The sequence below is a fragment of the Phascolarctos cinereus genome, unplaced genomic scaffold (genome assembly GCF_003287225.1).
Source record: "Phascolarctos cinereus isolate Bilbo 61053 unplaced genomic scaffold, phaCin_HiC Scaffold_9;HRSCAF=440, whole genome shotgun sequence".
NCBI classification, from domain to species: Eukaryota; Metazoa; Chordata; class Mammalia; order Diprotodontia; family Phascolarctidae; genus Phascolarctos; species Phascolarctos cinereus.
The window spans coordinates 187,438,751-187,457,389 of NW_027556402.1; the positions used below are offsets into that span (position 1 = coordinate 187,438,751).

At 38.0% G+C, this 18,639-nt stretch overlaps 1 protein-coding gene across 1 annotated transcript in view; it reads left to right on the forward strand.

Moving 5' to 3' along the window:
- SLC2A9 (solute carrier family 2 member 9) overlaps window positions 1-18,639 on the forward strand; it is a 314,145-nt gene that overhangs the window by 20,777 nt on the left and 274,729 nt on the right. Inside the window, exons 6-9 of the mRNA XM_020992085.2 lie at window positions 437-535; window positions 12,762-12,922; window positions 14,229-14,353; window positions 17,023-17,168. Of these exons, the coding sequence (XP_020847744.2) occupies window positions 437-535; window positions 12,762-12,922; window positions 14,229-14,353; window positions 17,023-17,168 (531 nt within the window). The remainder of the gene's footprint in view (window positions 1-436; window positions 536-12,761; window positions 12,923-14,228; window positions 14,354-17,022; window positions 17,169-18,639) is intronic.

Genomic DNA, 18,639 nt, shown 5'->3' on the forward strand with positions numbered 1-18,639 from the left:
ATCATTTACTTTAGAGGTTCTTAACCTGTTTTTTGTGAACTGTGCCCCTTTGGATGTCTGATGAAGCCTATGAACCCTTTTCAGAATAATGTTTTTAAGTGTTTAAGATAGGATTACAAAGAAACCAATTATATTGAAATATAGTTATCAAAATGTCTTTTAGAAGTCCACACATCATTCTAAGAACCCCATATGTAATCCAACCCTTTCATTTTGAGAGGAAAAAAAAGACTTATTTGAACTCGAAAGCAAAAATTAACCAATGTAATACCATACGAATACCGTACAAGAGAATGAATTTTATTTCAGAATTATTTTCATAGTAGTAAAGTAAGTCACCCTAGCTAAAGCACGTTATGTGTAAGTAGCTATCTGTAAGGGCTCTGTTAAAATTCATATTTTGATGATGCCTAATTACTTTTTCTTATTTCCCTAGGACTGGTCATATTCCCTCATCATGGCATCACTTGTTGGAGCTTTTGGCTCTTCCTTTCTCTACGGTTACAATCTTTCTGTGGTCAACGCTCCTTTCCCGGTAAGTACTAAAAGACAGCTGGATGATATGCCCAGCAGAGGGCAACCTTGTATTATCGACAATTTCAGCTGGAAAGCCGTGCTATTTTGTTGCATAGAAACACTGTACTATATCCTCTCACTACCTTTTTGACAACTCTGGTTTTAGACCTTTAAAAGAGGCAATGTTGATGCCTGCTGGAGGAGAACATTGCACACAAGCCAAATTGAGTAGTTCATTTTACTTTATTTTTAAATTTAAAAATGCGTTATTACTTTTTGATTTTATACCTTAGCTATTTTCCTTTACCTCCCTCATCCTGAATCCTTCCTTACTGACTAAAAAGTCAGCCAAGAAACATTTATCAAGCATTTTCTTTGTGTCAGACACTGTGTAGGTTCTGGGATACAAAGTCAAAAAGAAAATTGTTTGTAAGATGTTCGTTATCCAGCTGTGGGAAAGCATGTTTCATATAGGTATATACTGTGTACCAAAATGATCCAAGTTCATTTTGAGGAGGAAGGCATTGGTAGCTAAGGAGATCAGGAAAGACTTCCTAGAGAAGGTAACATTTGAGATGATATTTGAAGGAAACAAGGGATTCTAAAATTCAGTTGTAGAGGAAATATATTTCAGGCATGAAAGACAACCAGTGCAAAGGCTGGAGATGAACTATGGAATATCAGTTATGAGGAATAGAAAGGTCAGTTTAGCTAGAATAGGGTATATAAGTAGGGGAGTAATATGTAATAAGGTTGGAGAGGTAGGTTGGGGACAGGTGTGAAGGGCTCTAAATGCCAAACAGCAGAATTTAGGAGTAATAAATCAGTCAGTTTATAAATATTTATTAAGTACCTACTCTGTGCTAAACACTGGGACCAGAAGCTTTTTTTGAATAGGGAAGTATTTTGGAGTAGATTTATTTAATTAGATCAGAATTTAATCTCTGTGCCACTTAAACTTAATTCTTTATCTCATTCCGTACTTTTTTAATGGAGACCTTTTACAGAGGTATAACAGCATGTGGCTCTTTAAAATATTAGAAAAAAATAAAAATAAAACACATTAATATGTTTACCATAGGTATCTCCTCCCAGCCCACTCACTTCTTTTCAGGTTCATGTTAACCTCACTTGGGCAAACAAACCTAAAACCCAGGCAGTCGGTTCATTTTCCTAGTGGCTCTCACAGGGACACAGTAGGATATCTACTCTGGTTTCTCCTACTCATGGCCAAATCACCGAGCCAGCAGATGTGACTCTAGAACTCAGGACTTTTGATCTCTCTCTTTTTTCATTTCCTTTTTCAAACATAAATAACCTTTTACTCTGATATCTCCTTACTTCATATATATATTGCTCTTGATCTCTCTTACTCTCTTTTAAGATGGCTCGGGCCCACTTCTTCTAGTAATCTGAATTGAGTTTTGATTCCCTTGTTTGGACCCCAGCTCTTGTGTAGTTGTATTTCTGTCTACTTTCACTGTGGCAGGTATGAGGGGAGAGGATTTCTCTACAGGGAATGACAGGTTTTCTCTCATTCCTTTCCAGGCTCCAATGCTTTAAGTCTTTCCTTCATGTTATTTTTAGTCCTTTTCTGCTTATTTCATTCTGCATCAGTTCATACAAGTTGTCCCATGTTTCTCTGAATTCTACATATTCATTATTGAGGACTCCCCAGATAGCTTTTGTTGGTATAAGTTCTATCTATTGATATTTATCAAATTCAAAATGAAAACATCTTAGTATTATTTTGAAAATGGCTTTGATCTAGTGAACCCTTTAAAAAGGCTTTAGGGACCCCCAAAAGTGCCTGGATCATACTTGGAAAGCTATTGATATAATGGATAGGACACTGGACTTGGAGTTAAAGAAGAACTGGGTTCAAATTCTATCTCAGATATTTACTATCTGTCACTAGCTGAACAAGACAGTTAATCTTTCTGTGCTACTGTTTTCTCATGCATAAGATGAGGAAATTGGACTTCTTGGCTCCGAAGGTCCTTTCTAGCTCTAAATCTTATAATTCTGACTTCAAATCTAGTATTCTATCCACATCCTTCTGCTTCAGAGTAAACATTGATATACAATATGATTATATGCTGTTGTGTATAGCTCATTCTATACTCCTACAATACAAAGCTGGGTGGAAAATGAAAAATTCCATTTCAGCATCATCTAACTCAGCCACAGAGGACTAGCTGATGGTATTAGGGACTGATCTTTTACAAAATGTCTTCAGTTGGCCAGTGAGTGGAATTGAGTAGAAAAGCTTTTGTGGTGGCTTGATGTCATTCAATAGCCAGCTCAGCTGTGAGGAAGCCTGATGTTCTTTCTTCCCTAAGGCAATCAACTAAAATTTTACCTCAGAGACTGGCAGAGAAGTGGGGGGGAAAAGCAGCAATCTCAAACAATAAGATGTTAAACCCAGTCATCATGAAAGATGAGAATTATTTTTTACAAAATGTTTTATGGATGCTTTTGTTATTTTTTTATATCTCTGTCAGTTCCCAATAACATGGCTCGAGCCCCAACCACAAAACCTTTCCTTATAACAAAGAAACCAACCTATCAACTGTATATGCAGTAACTGTGTCTATATTTTCTCCACTTTCTATTGAATACAAAAGCACCTCTTATTTCTATTGCAAGGAGGGAATTGCTTGATTATCCATGCTTTAGAATCAAGATTGATCAGTATAGAATTCTTATGATTTTTAATATTGTTTTCTATCACTTCATCATGGTTATTATGTATTATTGTTTTCTTGGTTCTGCTTTTTGTCCTCTGTGTCAGTTTATGTAGGTCCTCCCAAGGTTCTATGAAGTCTTCACTTTTGCTATTTCTTAGGGTTGGATGATAATTTTGGCTAGTGTCACTCTTCTTCAAATAAGGAAAACTATGTCCTCCCATAAATTTCCCATGGCAGGTCTTCTCTGTCAGCTGGAAGCCTTCCTCTGCGTCTTCACATTCCATGGGTACTAAAGAAGGCATGAGGGTTGCATTCTATCTTTTATCCCTTGTTCACCTATATAACTGGTCTATCTTCTTTTTCTGATAATACATTAATTTCCTTGAAATTTTTTTTTGATGCGGCAATTGGGGTTAAGTGACTTGCCTAGGGTCACACAGCTGGTAAGTGTTAAGTGTCTGCAGTCGGATTTGAATTCAGGTCCTCCTGACTCCAAGGGCAGAGCTCTATCCACTGCTCCATCCATCTGCCCTCTCCTTGAAATCTTCTAAGCTACTTGTTGTGACCATGACATCACTGATATTGTATTGTATCCTGTTTAAATCCCTATTCTGTTTCTCCATTGCCCTTTTGTATTATCTGGAGATTTGATTCTTTTACAATCCATGATTTGGTTTTACAAGCTCTAATACCACCTTCTGTTCAGGCCGTGAGGGAGATAGCCCATGACCTTGAGCCTAGAAGCTGAAAGTGGTGTCTGGAGCTAAGGTAGAGTTAGTATCAGGATCAACAACAGAGTTCAGAGATCAAATGAAGAGCTATGGTCTTGGATCAGGCCAAGGGGCTTCAGTATTGATGCAAGCAATAGGAGTATAGGTTGGATAAAGAGTACTCAATGAGCTGGGATCTATGCTCTTTAGATATTTATACTTTTTTTCATCTACCTCTAAATTCGCCATAGTTGGACAATGCTGACTATTACTGACATTCTCAATGTGAAAAGCTAACTCTCAGTAATCATAGCCATAGAGGTTCTAGTGTGCGTTAAATACTTCACCATCTCCCACTTTTTCTCAAGCTCCAGTTTTCTCCTCTGCAAAATTGTCTCTGCACCACCCACCTTAAAGGATTCTTGTCAGAGTTAAATGAGAAAAGTGCTATATAAATGAACTATTTTCATTTAATTGCCTTTTGTAAATGAAATTGTATCAGAGAATACTCTGTCAGCTCTTGCCAAAGGTGGACTATGGTGGCTCTTAGTAAGTGGAGAGGCTTCTCTCTTAGGACATCTTGCTTCTAGCCCCCGAGGAAATGTATGAAGAAAGAGTTAGGTTCCATCCACGCTCCAGGACTGTCATTTCCTTGGGTGACAACCTCATTTGTTTTCATGGAACAGTAATTGTGAAAGGTCCCATTTCTAACTGTCATACTCCTGCTATTACTAAAGTGCCCTTATTATATAGTGATTATAAAACTCCCATCAGCACTTTCAGAGGTTAATGACCATGTCTGAGAAAAGTTGCCCAGAGAAGTGACCTCAGGTACCTTTGTTTATTCTTGGAGTGAAAGGTTGCATTCTGTCATCAATGATTAATTTCCCTAACGTATCTAGGTACATTTATTTTCTAATGTGAGTACACTGAATTCTTTCTTTGTGGTTATCCTTGGGGTTAAGGTTAATGGAACTTTGCCTTATGGGTGAGACTGGATCTACTTCTATATATTGTAGGTATGTGTAAAATATATATAAATATATATGTATAATATACATGTCATATGTATATTATATATAATATACATGTCATACATATATTATATATAATATACATGTCATATGTATATTATATAACATACATATGTGTGTATGTGTGTATGTGTGCATACATTAAGGATCTGTGATTTCTTCAGTGTAGCAGTGGTAGATGGTTGCCCCTCTACAATTTAGTGGATAAAAGAGTTGTCTGATGCTGAGCAAGACTAAGTGACTTACCCATTGCTCACAGGGCTAGTGTGTATGTGTTTTTGTGTGTGTGTGTGTGTGTGTGTGTGTGTATATTCATATATATGGTTGCTGATATTTGTATACTATTTACTAGTTTACAAAGCATTTTACGTGCTCAAATTTATCCTCAATAAATATGTATCTAGTATAAGTATTACTATTAATAATAACAGCTGATATTAATATAGTACTTTAAAGTTTGCCAAGTGCTTTATTATATATATTATCTTGCTTGATTCCCTGTGAGATAGATCCTATCACTATCTCCATTTTACAGATGAGAAAACCAAGACCAAGAGAAGTTAAGGGACCTGACCAGGTTCTCATAGCTAGTAAGTATCTAAGACAGAATTTAGACTCAGGTCTTTTTTATTTGAAATCCAGAGCTCCAGCCATGTTACCACCTTTAAAGATAACTAAATTGAGCTTCAGAGAGGTGGATGACTTACCCAAGGTCACACAAATAGTAGGTGACAGAGGCAGGATTAGCATCTAAGTTTTCTAATACCAAATCCAAATTTTCGACATGTTGCACAGAATGCCACATACATATGAGAATATTATATGTATGTATGTGTGTGTGTATATATATATATATATATATACATACATACATATATATGTATATATATATATACGTATATATATGGATATACATAAAATATTTTTGGAAATTTCATAGTTTCTTATATAAAATTTGAGCTGGGCCTTAAAGGTAGGATATGGAGAGTTATAGAGAAGTAGTATTTGAGGCATCCCGGGGAGGATGTAATTCAGTTCATTTCAGGCAAGTAGCATTTAGTCAGTTGACTAACATTTATTAAAGCACATTCTCCATGCCAGGCACTGTGTGCTGGGGCTACAAAGGCAAAAACAGGTCCTGATCCAAAGAGCTTAGAGTCTAATATTTACAACTGGATTCAATTCAATGCACATATCTTTTAACTAATGAATATCATGATGAAAATGGCACTTAGAATAATTAAGAGCAAAAAAAAAAATCTTCATTGGCCATAAGGGAGAAACATTTTAAATTCCACCAATTGGAATTGTAAATATTGCATAGTATTTTGGTTTATTCAAGATGGACACATTGGAGACTCACAATAACAATAATTTTTTTTATTATTATGTGATTTCTAACTTTTATATATCTTTTTGGTCACTCACCCTTCTGTAACAGTTTTAAAGCTTACAAAGTGTTTTCCCCATAATAACTCTGTGAGGTAGGTTGTCCCCATTTTACAGATTTGTTCGAAGTAATGCCACTATTAAAAGATGTAGGCAGGACTCAAACGGAAAGGTTCTGATTTGGCATCCAGTGCTCTCTGTCTTGTTTTCATCTAGGCCACTGATGAGTTCAGGTGGAGACTTAAGCATGAAGCATTCCACCTTCTAGCTACTTGTAACAGGATGTGTGAGACATTTCCTACCTATGATCACGCAAGTGGTTTGTGGATCACATGTTTCATACCTGCTAGTCACTTGGAGCTTTCAGACAATGGTTGTATATTCCAAATAATTTTTGACACTGCTTCTCAAAATAGGAACAATTGGCAGTGATTTGAAAGACTTTTGCCAGTCTTCATAATCATGGTGCAACATGAGGACAACGAAGCATGTTTTTCTACCTAATGACATCTCTTTGTTTCCTGAAGCACATTGCATGATAAGGAGATTTCTGGGGGGTTGTTAACAGTTAGCTTATCTTCTTTGTTCAGAAAGGTTTTAACAATCTCTTCCCTCACACACACACACACACACACACACACACACACACACACACACACACAAACACACACCTTTTATTTTCAATAGACAAGATATAAGCACTTCAATCAATGCTTGATTGTCAAGAGAGCCAGGATGATTGCTTTTTACAGTGAACTCTCCCATCAGAGAAACCCACGCACACATCTGAGCTCAGTGGAGCTTAAAGGATTTTGAGTCAGAAGAGACCTTAGAGGTCATTTAGTCAGTCCAACCCTCTTATCTCATTTGCATCATCCGCCTCACAGGGTTGTTGCAAGAAAGGAGGCTTGTCATCTCAAGCTGCTGCAGAAATGAAATGAGTTACTATTATTGTGAATTTACAGGTGAGGAACCTAAAGCCCAGAAAGCTTAAACTTAAAATCCTATAGTTAGTAATGATAGAGCCAGGATGAAACTCGAGTGTTTTGCAACCGAGTTCAATTCACTTTTCACTAGCCAAGAGGTGTCTCACCTGTAAAACTGGTAGTGCTTTTATAGTTTTTTTCTTTTTAAACTTAAATACATAACTTTTACTTTTATATCACATGTATTTCTAAATATTCTCTCTCCCTTACCTAGAAGGCCATACCTTCTAAGATAAATGAAAAAGAAAAAAGAAGCAGTTCAGAAAAATTAGCCAATCAGGGCTAATCTTGTGTGTAATATTCTGTGCCCCTAGGCCTCCATCTCTGCAAAGAAGTGTGTACCTCTAGGGAAGATGGTAGAAAGAAGCCATTTTTTCTCTCCTTTAATGTTGAACTTGGCAGTGTAATTACACAGTATTTGATTATGTTTTGTTTTGGGTGGTTGTGTTCTTTCTGTTTACATTGTTGTAGTCGTGTATACTATTTTCCTGCTTCTCATTACTTTGCCCTGCATTAGTTCTTATGAGTCATCTGACACATCTCTGAATTTTTCATGTTCATACTTTCTTATTGTCTGCTACTACACAATGTGCTGTTATGAATGTTTACGTATGTGCTTTTTGTCTTCCACCTACTTAAAGAGCCTAGCAGTAGGACCTCTGGATCAAAGGGTACAGATATTTTAGTCACTTACTGTAATTTCAAATTGCTTTCCAGAAGAGTCAGACCAATCCACAGCTCTATCCGTGTTGTGTTGGTGTGCCAGTCTATTTATAGCCCCTCCAACATTGCCATCTTTTAATCTCTTTGTCAGGTTTTTTTTTTTTTGGGGGGGGTATGCCAGTATGACATGAAATCCTAGAGTTGTTTCGTGTTCCTCGTAGTGATTTGGAGCAATTGTTCATATTGTTAATCTTGATCAATAATTTCCAGTTCTTCTTTGGGATCTGATTTGTTTACAGACTTTTACTACTCTTTCATTGGCTTTATAGTATTCATTTGATCCTCACCGCAGCCCTATAAAGTTGATAGTAAAAGTTTCATTTTCCCACTTTAATTTAGTTTTTAAAATATTTATTAAGTTCCCTTTATTTGTAGGTCACTGTACTAAAAGTGGAAAAGGAAAAAATTTAACTATTCTCTTCCTTTAAGGAATTTATATTTTACATGGATAATAATAATATGTACATAAATAGGCAAAGGACTTGGTGATAGACTAGAGCTCACAAGAGAGATTATGGTTGGATATGTGTACATGCATATGTTTTTGTCTGTGTATGTGTGTGTGTATATACATATGCACATACCTATAATACAACACAGATATTTATATCTATAATATGTATTTATACATGTCTGTATATACACATGTACACATATGTACATACACAAAGGTGTATTCATGTGTATATGTGTGTTCATGTGTTGCATTATAAATATATGTATATATAAACAGGTAGGTAGATGATAGATAGATAGATAGATAGATAGATAGATAGATAGATAGATAGATAGATAAATAAATAGATAGATATGTGTAGAGATGACAATTGCTCCCATTGGGACTAATGGGAACCTAACAGAAAGTTTAGAGTCAAGATGAAGGCCTGAAGCTTTGGAGGGCATTAACTTTTGGAAAATGGGATAATGATCCAAGAAAATGGATTAAGAAGGAATGGTCAGATAGCTATGAGGAGAAGCAAGGTAGAGTAGTGTCACTGAAGTCAAGAGGAGGATCTATTCAAGAAAAGAGGGATGGAGGACAGTGGCAGTAGCTAGACAGAAGTCAAAGAAGATTAGAACTGAAAAGGGCCATTGGATTTAACACTTAAGGGGTCACTGATAATTTTGGAGAGGCCAGTTTCAGTAGAGTAACAGGGTTGGAAGTTATATTGCAATGGGCTAAAAAGTGAAGGCGAGGAAAGGAAATGGGAGAGAATACTCATTTGCAAGTGTAGATTACTTTTCTTTTAGGGGGTTGTGAAAATGAGACTAGATATAAGATGATAACCTGATGACATGGCAAGGAGAAGGTTGTTTGTAGACAGCAGGGAAGCAGCTGGTGAATAAGGGGAGACTGAAGATGAAAGAAAAAGAGAGAGTGATAGAAGAGGAGAATTCCCAGATGTTATTAGAATGCACAGGATCAAGGGCACAAGTAGATGGGTTGGTCTTGATGGAAAAAATGGGTTATGTCTTCATCAGATTGGATCAAAGTAGATGAGGATGGGGAATAGTATGTAGGGGTATTGAAGAACAGAGTAGGAATAAGATGGAGTTTATAATAGGTTGCTTCAATTTTCTGACAAAGTAGGAGTTGAAGTCCTTGGCCAATGGATAGATAGTAGTGTGGAGCTAGAGGAGAGAAAAGAAAGCTAGGAGTGGATGCTGTGAGGATCATAATATAGGGTTAATCAGGCTATAATAAATGGATTGTCTTGTAGCGCACTTTTTTTTTGTGGTGACGCAATTGGGGTTAAGTGACTTACCCAGAGTCACACAGCTGGTTAGTATTATGTGTCTGAGGTCAGATTTGAACTCAGGTCCTCCTGACTCCAGGGCCAGTGCTGTATCCACTGCACCACCTAGCTGCCCCCTATACTTTTTTTTTTAAGATAAGTTTTGTTGATACCTTTTTTTAAAAAACATCATATTCATTTCCACATACATTTCCCTCTTCCCACCCTGTCCAAGCATACATAATTGAATCCTCCCTTGTGATAAAGTCAGCAGATACATTGATAACATCTGACAGTGTAGATAACACTCTGCTTCTGTATCCCCCCTCTGTATCTCACTAGTGAATTAGAACTTTTTTCGTGTGGATAAGTTCCAGTTGTTAATTTGAAATTCTTCTTTTGGAACTGTTCTTATCCTTTGCCCACTTATAAATATTTGTGACAATTCCCTATATAATTTGGATATCAGTTTATTATTTAAGATACTTGATGTGAAATTTCTCATTCGATTCTTTTAGCAGCATTGATTTTTATTAGCTCAAAAATGAAACAATCCCTGATCTCAAGAAGCTTATGTCTTGTCAGAGGAAATGGCATATGCATAAACAAGTATTTAAAAGAAATACAGGATAAATTTTTTTAGAGGAAGATCCTTGAATCTGTAGGAAGAAGGAAAGGCCTCAGGTAGGAGGTGATTCTTGAGCAGTTTAGAAGAAAACAAGGGATTCCAAAGGGTAGAGGTGAGGTTGCAACGCATTCCAGCCATGGTTAAAGCTAGCCCAAAGGTGTAAAGATAGAATATGGAGTATCATGGAGAAGAGAAAGCCAATGGTCGAGGTAATCTGGGGTTGGGGTAAGTCTTGATGTGAGTGGCAATAGGACAAGAAGACAAAGGATGTGAAGATGGGCAAATAGTCTATAGTTGAACTTAGAGAACCTTAGAGTCAGGACTGTGAAGGGAGGAAAGTGAGTCCAGGGCAGGCATCATAGGGTCAGAGATCCAAAGCTATAAGGGAATTCAGAGGTCACCTTGTCCAGTTCCCTCAATTACAGATGAGGAAATTGTAGCTTAGGAAGGTTTAAGGATTTGCCCCTGGTCACACAGTTGTTATTAGAGATAGGATTTGAACCTTGGTTCTTATTCCAGAGACAGTGTTCTATTCACGGTGACAGATCAGGGAATAGTAAGGCATGGTAAGGATGAGGAGTGGAAGAACAAGGCAAGATAGGGAAGAATAGGGGGTTATGATTAAAAGGAGGAATTTTACAGTTCTGGATCATGGAGTTAGCATAGTTATGGGTATAATAACAAATGCTCATGGGTTGATTGATTGATGATGATATCCTAAGTATAATCATCCAAGTAGGGGGCTTTGGTACAATGATGCAGTGAATAATGGTTGAAGAAGCTGGTGGCTGGTCAGAATGGTTGATGTTGCATTGACTTGTGTATTGGTATCCTTAGGAATGAGGGAAGGATTTGGGGTAGAGGAGTAGATTGTGAATCTGGTGCTGACTGACTCCTTGAGAAAGAAAGGAAAATTGCCTGGGCATTGGTAGATTAGTCCAAAGAGCTATAGCCAGATGAAGTGAATCTCTAAGAAATGAAGTTTCTGCATAAAGGTGACAAAAGGGACAGTCTGGGAATAGGAATAATAGAATCAAGGATAATAGGATTCTTCCTACTTCTCCTGGTCTAGTGTGTTAAGGGATATGAGACGAGGAACATTTAGTCCTAAAGAAGGATGGTGAGGGATGCAATATCTTCAGGGTGGAGCCAAGTTACTCTTAGTACCAGGAGATGGCAAGAAATAGAAGTGAAGGGATCTACGATAAAAGGGAGTTTGAAAACAATGGAGTGAGAGTGGCAGAGAACACAATGAAAGGGAACAGCAGAAGAAGAGGATATGCACTAGGGAAGGATAGGTTTAGGTGGATTGGGGAGAGGAAGCAAGGGGAAAAGATTTTTGCCTGTTCAGATGTCACCTTTGAATCACAGGGAGAAGGGAACAAGGAACCAGAAGATTGATCAGGGCCCCCTGTCCTCTAGGATCCTGTAAAGACTGAATATGTTGTGGTAGGGGGAATGGCATTAGCCACTCTAAACACAGGGGAGCCAGGGATGAGAGCCAGGTGGAGGTGCCAGGGACTTGGTGCTCTCATTTTTTAAAGGCTAGACTGAATGCATATTCAGTGTCAGGCCTATAGCCTCAAACTAAGACGCTGAGACTCAAGCAACAAGCCCTCAGCTCTCGGTCATTGAGTTCCTCTCTCCCTACCCCTCGAACACTGCGCCACTAGTTTTTTTTTTTTTTGGAGCCATGGGTTTCCCTGTTGCTTCTAATTGGAAATGATCTCTCCCTTGTCTGATCTCATCTCTCTGTATTCCTCTTACCTATTAATGATGTTATATATCATTGTTATATATGATAGTATATATTATATTTATCCATGTACAAATCCCTTTTACTGGAGTGTAAGTTCCTTGAGGTCAAGCATCACATCTTATTCATATGGCATCTGTCTCAGTACCTGGTACAGTGTCTTGAACATCATAGCCATGACAAAAACGTTGTCAGTGAATTCAGGGTTTTCACTAATACATACTACCTTTTCTACCTGTTCTATTTTGATGTCTTTAGGCATCTCTCTAGTATGACATTGTGATTTAGCACAATATCTCTTTTCTTTAATGGGGGTAACAAGTTAAGCAGCTTTTAAAAGTGTATGGAACATTAAAACTTAAAAACTTAAAAAATCTTACTTAAAAACTTGGAAGCCTAAATGTTTTCATTGCTCATTCTAGGGATGAGCAAATTACTTCCTTTACCTGGTTGACATGAGGCCCTTTGGAAAATTTGACCACCTATACATTTTGTATATCGTCAGGGAAGGATTTTTTTTTTATGTGGGTGTAGGTTATGTTTTAACTCCTAAGATACAGAAAAAGAAATAACAATATATCATTTATTTCCAGTATATCAAGACTTTCTACAATGATACCTGGGAAAGAAGATACGGCCACTCAATAGATGATAGTACTGTAATGCTGCTATGGTCTGTGACTGTGTCGATTTTTGCTATTGGTGGCCTAGTGGGCACAATGATGGTGACTTTGATTGGAAAGGTTCTTGGAAGGTAAGAATCAGGCTAAGTAAGCTGCTTCTGCTTGCTCATCTAATAAACTCATTAAACAGCATATAAAGTTATAGCATGTGACTTTTTCTCCTCAAAAATCATACTGTGATGTCTCATTATTGGCAGAGTTGATTTCATCATGTGGCAAAGGGCAATAGGAAACATTATTTCACGGATACTTGGTTATCCACACATATATGTATATACACACACACATATTTATGTGTATATATACATACATATAACATATATACACATATTTGTAACATATATCCTATATATGTGCTATTTATATGTTCTGTATACACACACACATATATATATATGGCTTTGGAAACCCTAAAGTGCTTTATAAGTTATTGTTATTGTTGTTGTTGTTGTTATTATACCATGCTCTTCTAATAGGCACTGTCACATTTATACCATCAGGTCACTCTCATGGTGCTCCCGATTACTTGGCCACCACTGGAGTCCAGGCTATGCACATGTCATAGCTATTTCCCCCATAAGCTTGGGAAAACTAAAACCTCCCCCAAAAGTCAGCATCAGGTTCCTCCCCCACTGCTGGCTCTTTATAACACTCTACACTCTTAAACATAGAATCACAGACTTGCAGGTTCAAAGGGACCCTAGAGTTCGAAAGTCAAGTGTATCTTTGAATAGAAATCTCTTCAACATTCTTGAAAATGGTTCTCAGATCTTTGCTTGAAGACCTCCAGTGAGGTGGAACTCACTACTGCCTGAGAGGTAGACCATTCTACTTTTAGATAGCTCTAATTCTTGGGAAGCTCTTCCATTTGCTGAGCTGAAATTTGACTCTCTGGAACTTGCAATGCATTGCTCCTTGCTCTACCCTCTATATCTAAACATACTCACCTTAAGAGGCCCTGCCTAATGCCCTGGCATCATGGTAAATTTACTGGCCTGTTTAGTAGCAAATAGTCTAGCTCCATGCCGCTAGTATTCACTTGATAATGAGGTTATATAGTGGCAAGCTCAAATACTCTATCTATTCATGGAATTTTAGAACTGGAAGAGGCCTTAGAGTTTATCCAATCCAACTGTCTGATCTTATTGAAATGGAAGACCAAAGAGGTGAGTTAACTTGCTCAAGGCTATACGTTGTGTCAAAGCCAAGACTGGAACCTGGGTCTCTTGGCTCTGAATCTTGTTCTTCACTCTCCTCCATCTTGCTTTCTTTTACTTGATTTGTCAAGTACTGAGTTGCTTGGCACTATAATGCAGAGAGGTGAGCAGAATGTCCTGATACAACCATGTACTGATGATACCTCTTTCTTTTTTCTAGGAAATGTATGTTATTAGTCAACAATGCATTTGCCATTTTAGCTGCAGTGCTTATGGCTTGCTCACACGAAGCAGGATCCTTTGAAATACTAATCCTGGGTCGGTTCATCATGGGCATTGATGGAGGTGAGATGGCTATGTGTATATTTTATTGATTCTGCTAGCAGTGGAAGATATCCTAGCAAAGTATATGACCGTGGGCAAAGTCATGACATCCTCTGAGTCTTCATTTTTTCATCTGTAGAGTGGAATTTAATAATCTTTATACTACTTACCTTAAAGAACTGTTGTACAAAGAAAATGCTTTATAAACCTTAAAGTGCGATAGGCTTCACGGGACCGAAAGTTGGAAGCAATCATAGACATCACTTAGTCTGATCCTTTCATTTTACAAATGAGGGAACTGTGACTTAGGTGAAGTGACTTGCTTATGATGACTCATTAGTAATTGGTGAAGCAAGAACTTGAAAACGACTCTTCTGACCCTCAAGTCCAGTGTTCTTTCCCTAATTATGTGTATACTGCTTAGTACTGAGATGTGGAGTGGAGAGGCACGAAAGAATCCCTATTAAAGTTCAATACTTGGTCAACTGCAAGCTAAAATGAGACGTTGCAATAATGTTAGGACGAAGTCTCCAGAGGCAGCCAGTCATTTGTAGAAGGCATTTTTCAAGCTGTAAAATCCTCTGTCTTATCAGCTTTTTCAGTTTGCTTAAACCTTCAAATATTCTACAGTGCCCAGAGGGGTGGCGGGTAGTTTTATTTCCTGTCTGAATAACTTTCCCAGTACATTTATTATAAGGAAGATGAAAAGAAAATTCCTTCAAAGCAACACTCTTGTTTAAATGTGTGATTCTTCCCTTTTGTTAAACAGTGCCACATTTTGGCTTAGGCCACCGATAAATGCTCTAGTATCTCCAGAGGCAGGTGACCAGGATGGCTGAAGAGACTGCAGATTGGGACATGAGGATGATTAATGTAGGTAGGGTTGCTCAGACCAGGAGGAGAGGACTTGATGAAGGGTGGAGAGGCTGGAGGTCATCTTTACTTTCAAATATTTGCAGAACTGCTATGTAAAAGAAGGAAGTGAACTTATTCTATGTGGTTCCATAGGGCTAAACTTCAATCAATCTGCCACAGACACAGGGGCAGATTTTAGCATAAAATAAAGAAGGAAGGACTTTCTAGCTTCAGAACTGTTCAGTAGTATAAATCACTGCCCAGGGAGGTAGTGAGCTCCCCATCTCTTGGTAGAAGCTAATAGGCTGCCTGTTAGTTGTTGTAAAGGCATTTCCTACATTGGGTGGGAAGTTTTATTACATCAATGGGATCAAACTTAAATAGAAACAGGGTCACTTAACTGTATATAAGGATCCCTTGGGCCACATATTAAATTAGAAAACTATACATTAATGTTATCTGTTATGTTGTGTTTTTATTTGTTTTGTTAAATATTTCCCAATTACAGTTTAATTTAATTGAGCCTCATTAGGAAGTGTTGGCTGAGGCCTACACAGCCCTGTGTTTGACACCTCTGAATTAGATGATCTTTCAGGTCCCTCGTTGATTCTGTGATTCTCTTCTTCTGTTGTTAATGGCCTCCTTTTGCATCCCATTAAGCATCTTACATAATGCCTTTGCTGTCTTGTTTGGAAACCTAGCTATTTTGGGGACTTGTATGCTTCTCCCACACAAACTGGTAGCTGTCTTTCTGCCTTCAGAAATAAGCTTGGCTTAAAGATAGATGTGGTTATGAAACTAAAGATTCCAAACAAATACCTTGGCATGCACTGTTCCCAGGATGTATTAATAAAGAACATGTGAAAGGAAGGGAAAGTGACTGGAAAACAAAATTATCATTCCTCTGCACTTCCAGAACATCTTAGATTTTCATAGCTTTACACATTATGCTGTTAAATCTTACTAAATCTCTGTGAAATGGAAGAAAGAACTTTTTTCCCATACAAATCAGGAAATTAAAACTTTACACATTGAAATTATTGGCCACATTCTAGGAAAATGGATCTAGGAATTAAGACTGTAATGTAACAGAATCAGAGACTCTTAGAATCTCAGAATAGAAGGAACCAGAGAAGTGGTCCATTCTGCATTCCCCATCCCTACCACCTGCATCATAATCCCCTCCACAGCATCTCTCTACTTAACACTTAACAGAGAAAAGAAAGTTTAGTCCAATGGAAAGAGAACTGGATCTGGAGTCAAAGAACTTGAATTCAAATTTTGTCTGTGAAGCTTACTACCCATGTGACCTGGAGTATGTTACTTTTCCTCTGTAAAGTGAAGAGGTGGAACCATTGGTGTCCAAGGTCTTTTAGCACTGAATCTTATGAAGTGATTTGTGGAGTAGCTGATTCCATAACTATAAACATCTGTACAATGAGCTGGAGAAGGAAATGGCAAACCGCTGTGGTATCTTTGCTAGGAAAACCCCAAATATGGTCACAAAGAGTTGAGCCTGACTGGAATGACGGAACGACAAACATAAAGAAGCTCTCTCATATATTGAACAGAGATTAGCTTTGCTTTACTTCCATCTTTACCTTCTGGGGTTAAGCAGAATGAAAGAGGCTGGAGGAATACTTGTTAGGGTTCGTGCTTCAGGTCTGGCTTGGACTAGATGACTGCCATCAAATCCAAGGTTCCATCTAACTCTGAAATTCTGAGATTTGATGACTGGGATCCAGTGGAATCTCCATCTAGGTGTCTATTCCCTTCTCTGCCTGGTGGCTAAAAGAAAGTAGCTAAGTTTCATTAATAATCACTTTCTTTCCCAGGCATTGCTCTCAGTGTCCTCCCTATGTATCTGAATGAAATCTCACCCAAAGAGATCCGTGGATCTTTGGGACAAGTCACTGCCATCTTCATTTGCATTGGAGTATTTGCTGGTCAGCTCTTGGGCCTGCCTGAAATACTGGGACAGGTAAGTGGAATATCTTTTCTTTGTCTTGTGTAGAAGCATGTTGGATACCAACAGCACAAGGGGCTACCTCAGGAGGCATTGTGCTCCCCATTGCTGGAGGTCTTCAAGCAGAGATTGTATAAACAGTTCTGAAAAACCCACCTTTGGTGGCCACTTGTCACCCATCCCTCACTTGTGGCTCCAAGCAGTTGTAGCATGTACAGCAGCCGCACTCTGGTAAAACTATCACGGCAGACGGGTTAAACCAGGTTGAGGGTAACTGACAGGCCTCAAACCCATTGGTGAGTTAAAGGAATGTCTACCCCAAGCATGTGAAAACCTCCCCCAGAAGAATAGGTGGATGAGAAGAATTTGTTCCAACGGCCATGAGGATGACTGAAGCAGGCACTGTGGAGTGCTCAGAGCTTGGTCAGACATTGAAGACACCAAATTCATCAACTGCATCCCAGGCCATCACCAGTTGTTGTCTTGACTTTTGTCCTGTCATTGGACACATTGGAAGAGAGTGTGAGGCTGATGACTCTGCCTCACTCAAATCCAATCCACACACAAGTCAAGACGTCACCTGTGATGTCATTGATCCCCTTTGAAAACTAAAGACAAATAACAAACAACAAGCAGAGATTGTATGAGATGTTGAAAGTATCATGCTGGGGTATGGGTTGATCTAGATACCCACTAAGGTCTTGTTCAACTTCTGGTTGGAAAGTAGGAATACTGGTCATGTTGGCAGAAGGAGAGATAACAGATAACCCAAGTGCTATATCAAAAATACTAAAATAACAAGTGAATATAAGAAATATTACTTATACCAGTTCTTCTTAAAGAAATTACCCACTAAGGGGTTGCCCATCAATTGGGAAATACTGGATGGCATATGAATGCAATAGAATTCTGTTATGATATAAGACAAGACAAAATGGATAGCTCCAGGAAGGCTTGTATAAACTCATGTCTACTAAAGTGAACAAAAAACCAGGAGAACTATTTAAAAAATGGCAGTATCATGGTAAAGACAAACAACTTTGAAAGGCTTAAGAACTCTGATCAATGCAGTAATCAACAATAGTTCCAAGGGCTTGATGATGAAAAATGCTAGAAATGTTAGCCTCAAACTGTATATTAGACATTAATTTTTACATGGAAAATGTAGGAATTTGTTTTACTTGACTGTGTGTATTTGTTAGAAGAGATTTAAAAAAAAATTTTTAACAGGTGGGTAGGAGGAAGGAGAAAATAAGTGCTGGTTTGTTGAAAAAAAATTTAAAGTGTAACAAAAAGGCAAATAAAAGAGGAAGAGGAAGGTTTCTAGCATGTTGGATGGGACCTCTGTGGAATATCTTTAGAAAGATGTGGACAGGAGTTACACGGAATAAGGTGTGGAAGGATGGCAATCTTTGTTGGTGGAGTGAGAACCCACATAAAGGAAATCACATATCTGTCAAAATATTTAACTATGTCTTTTCTATGC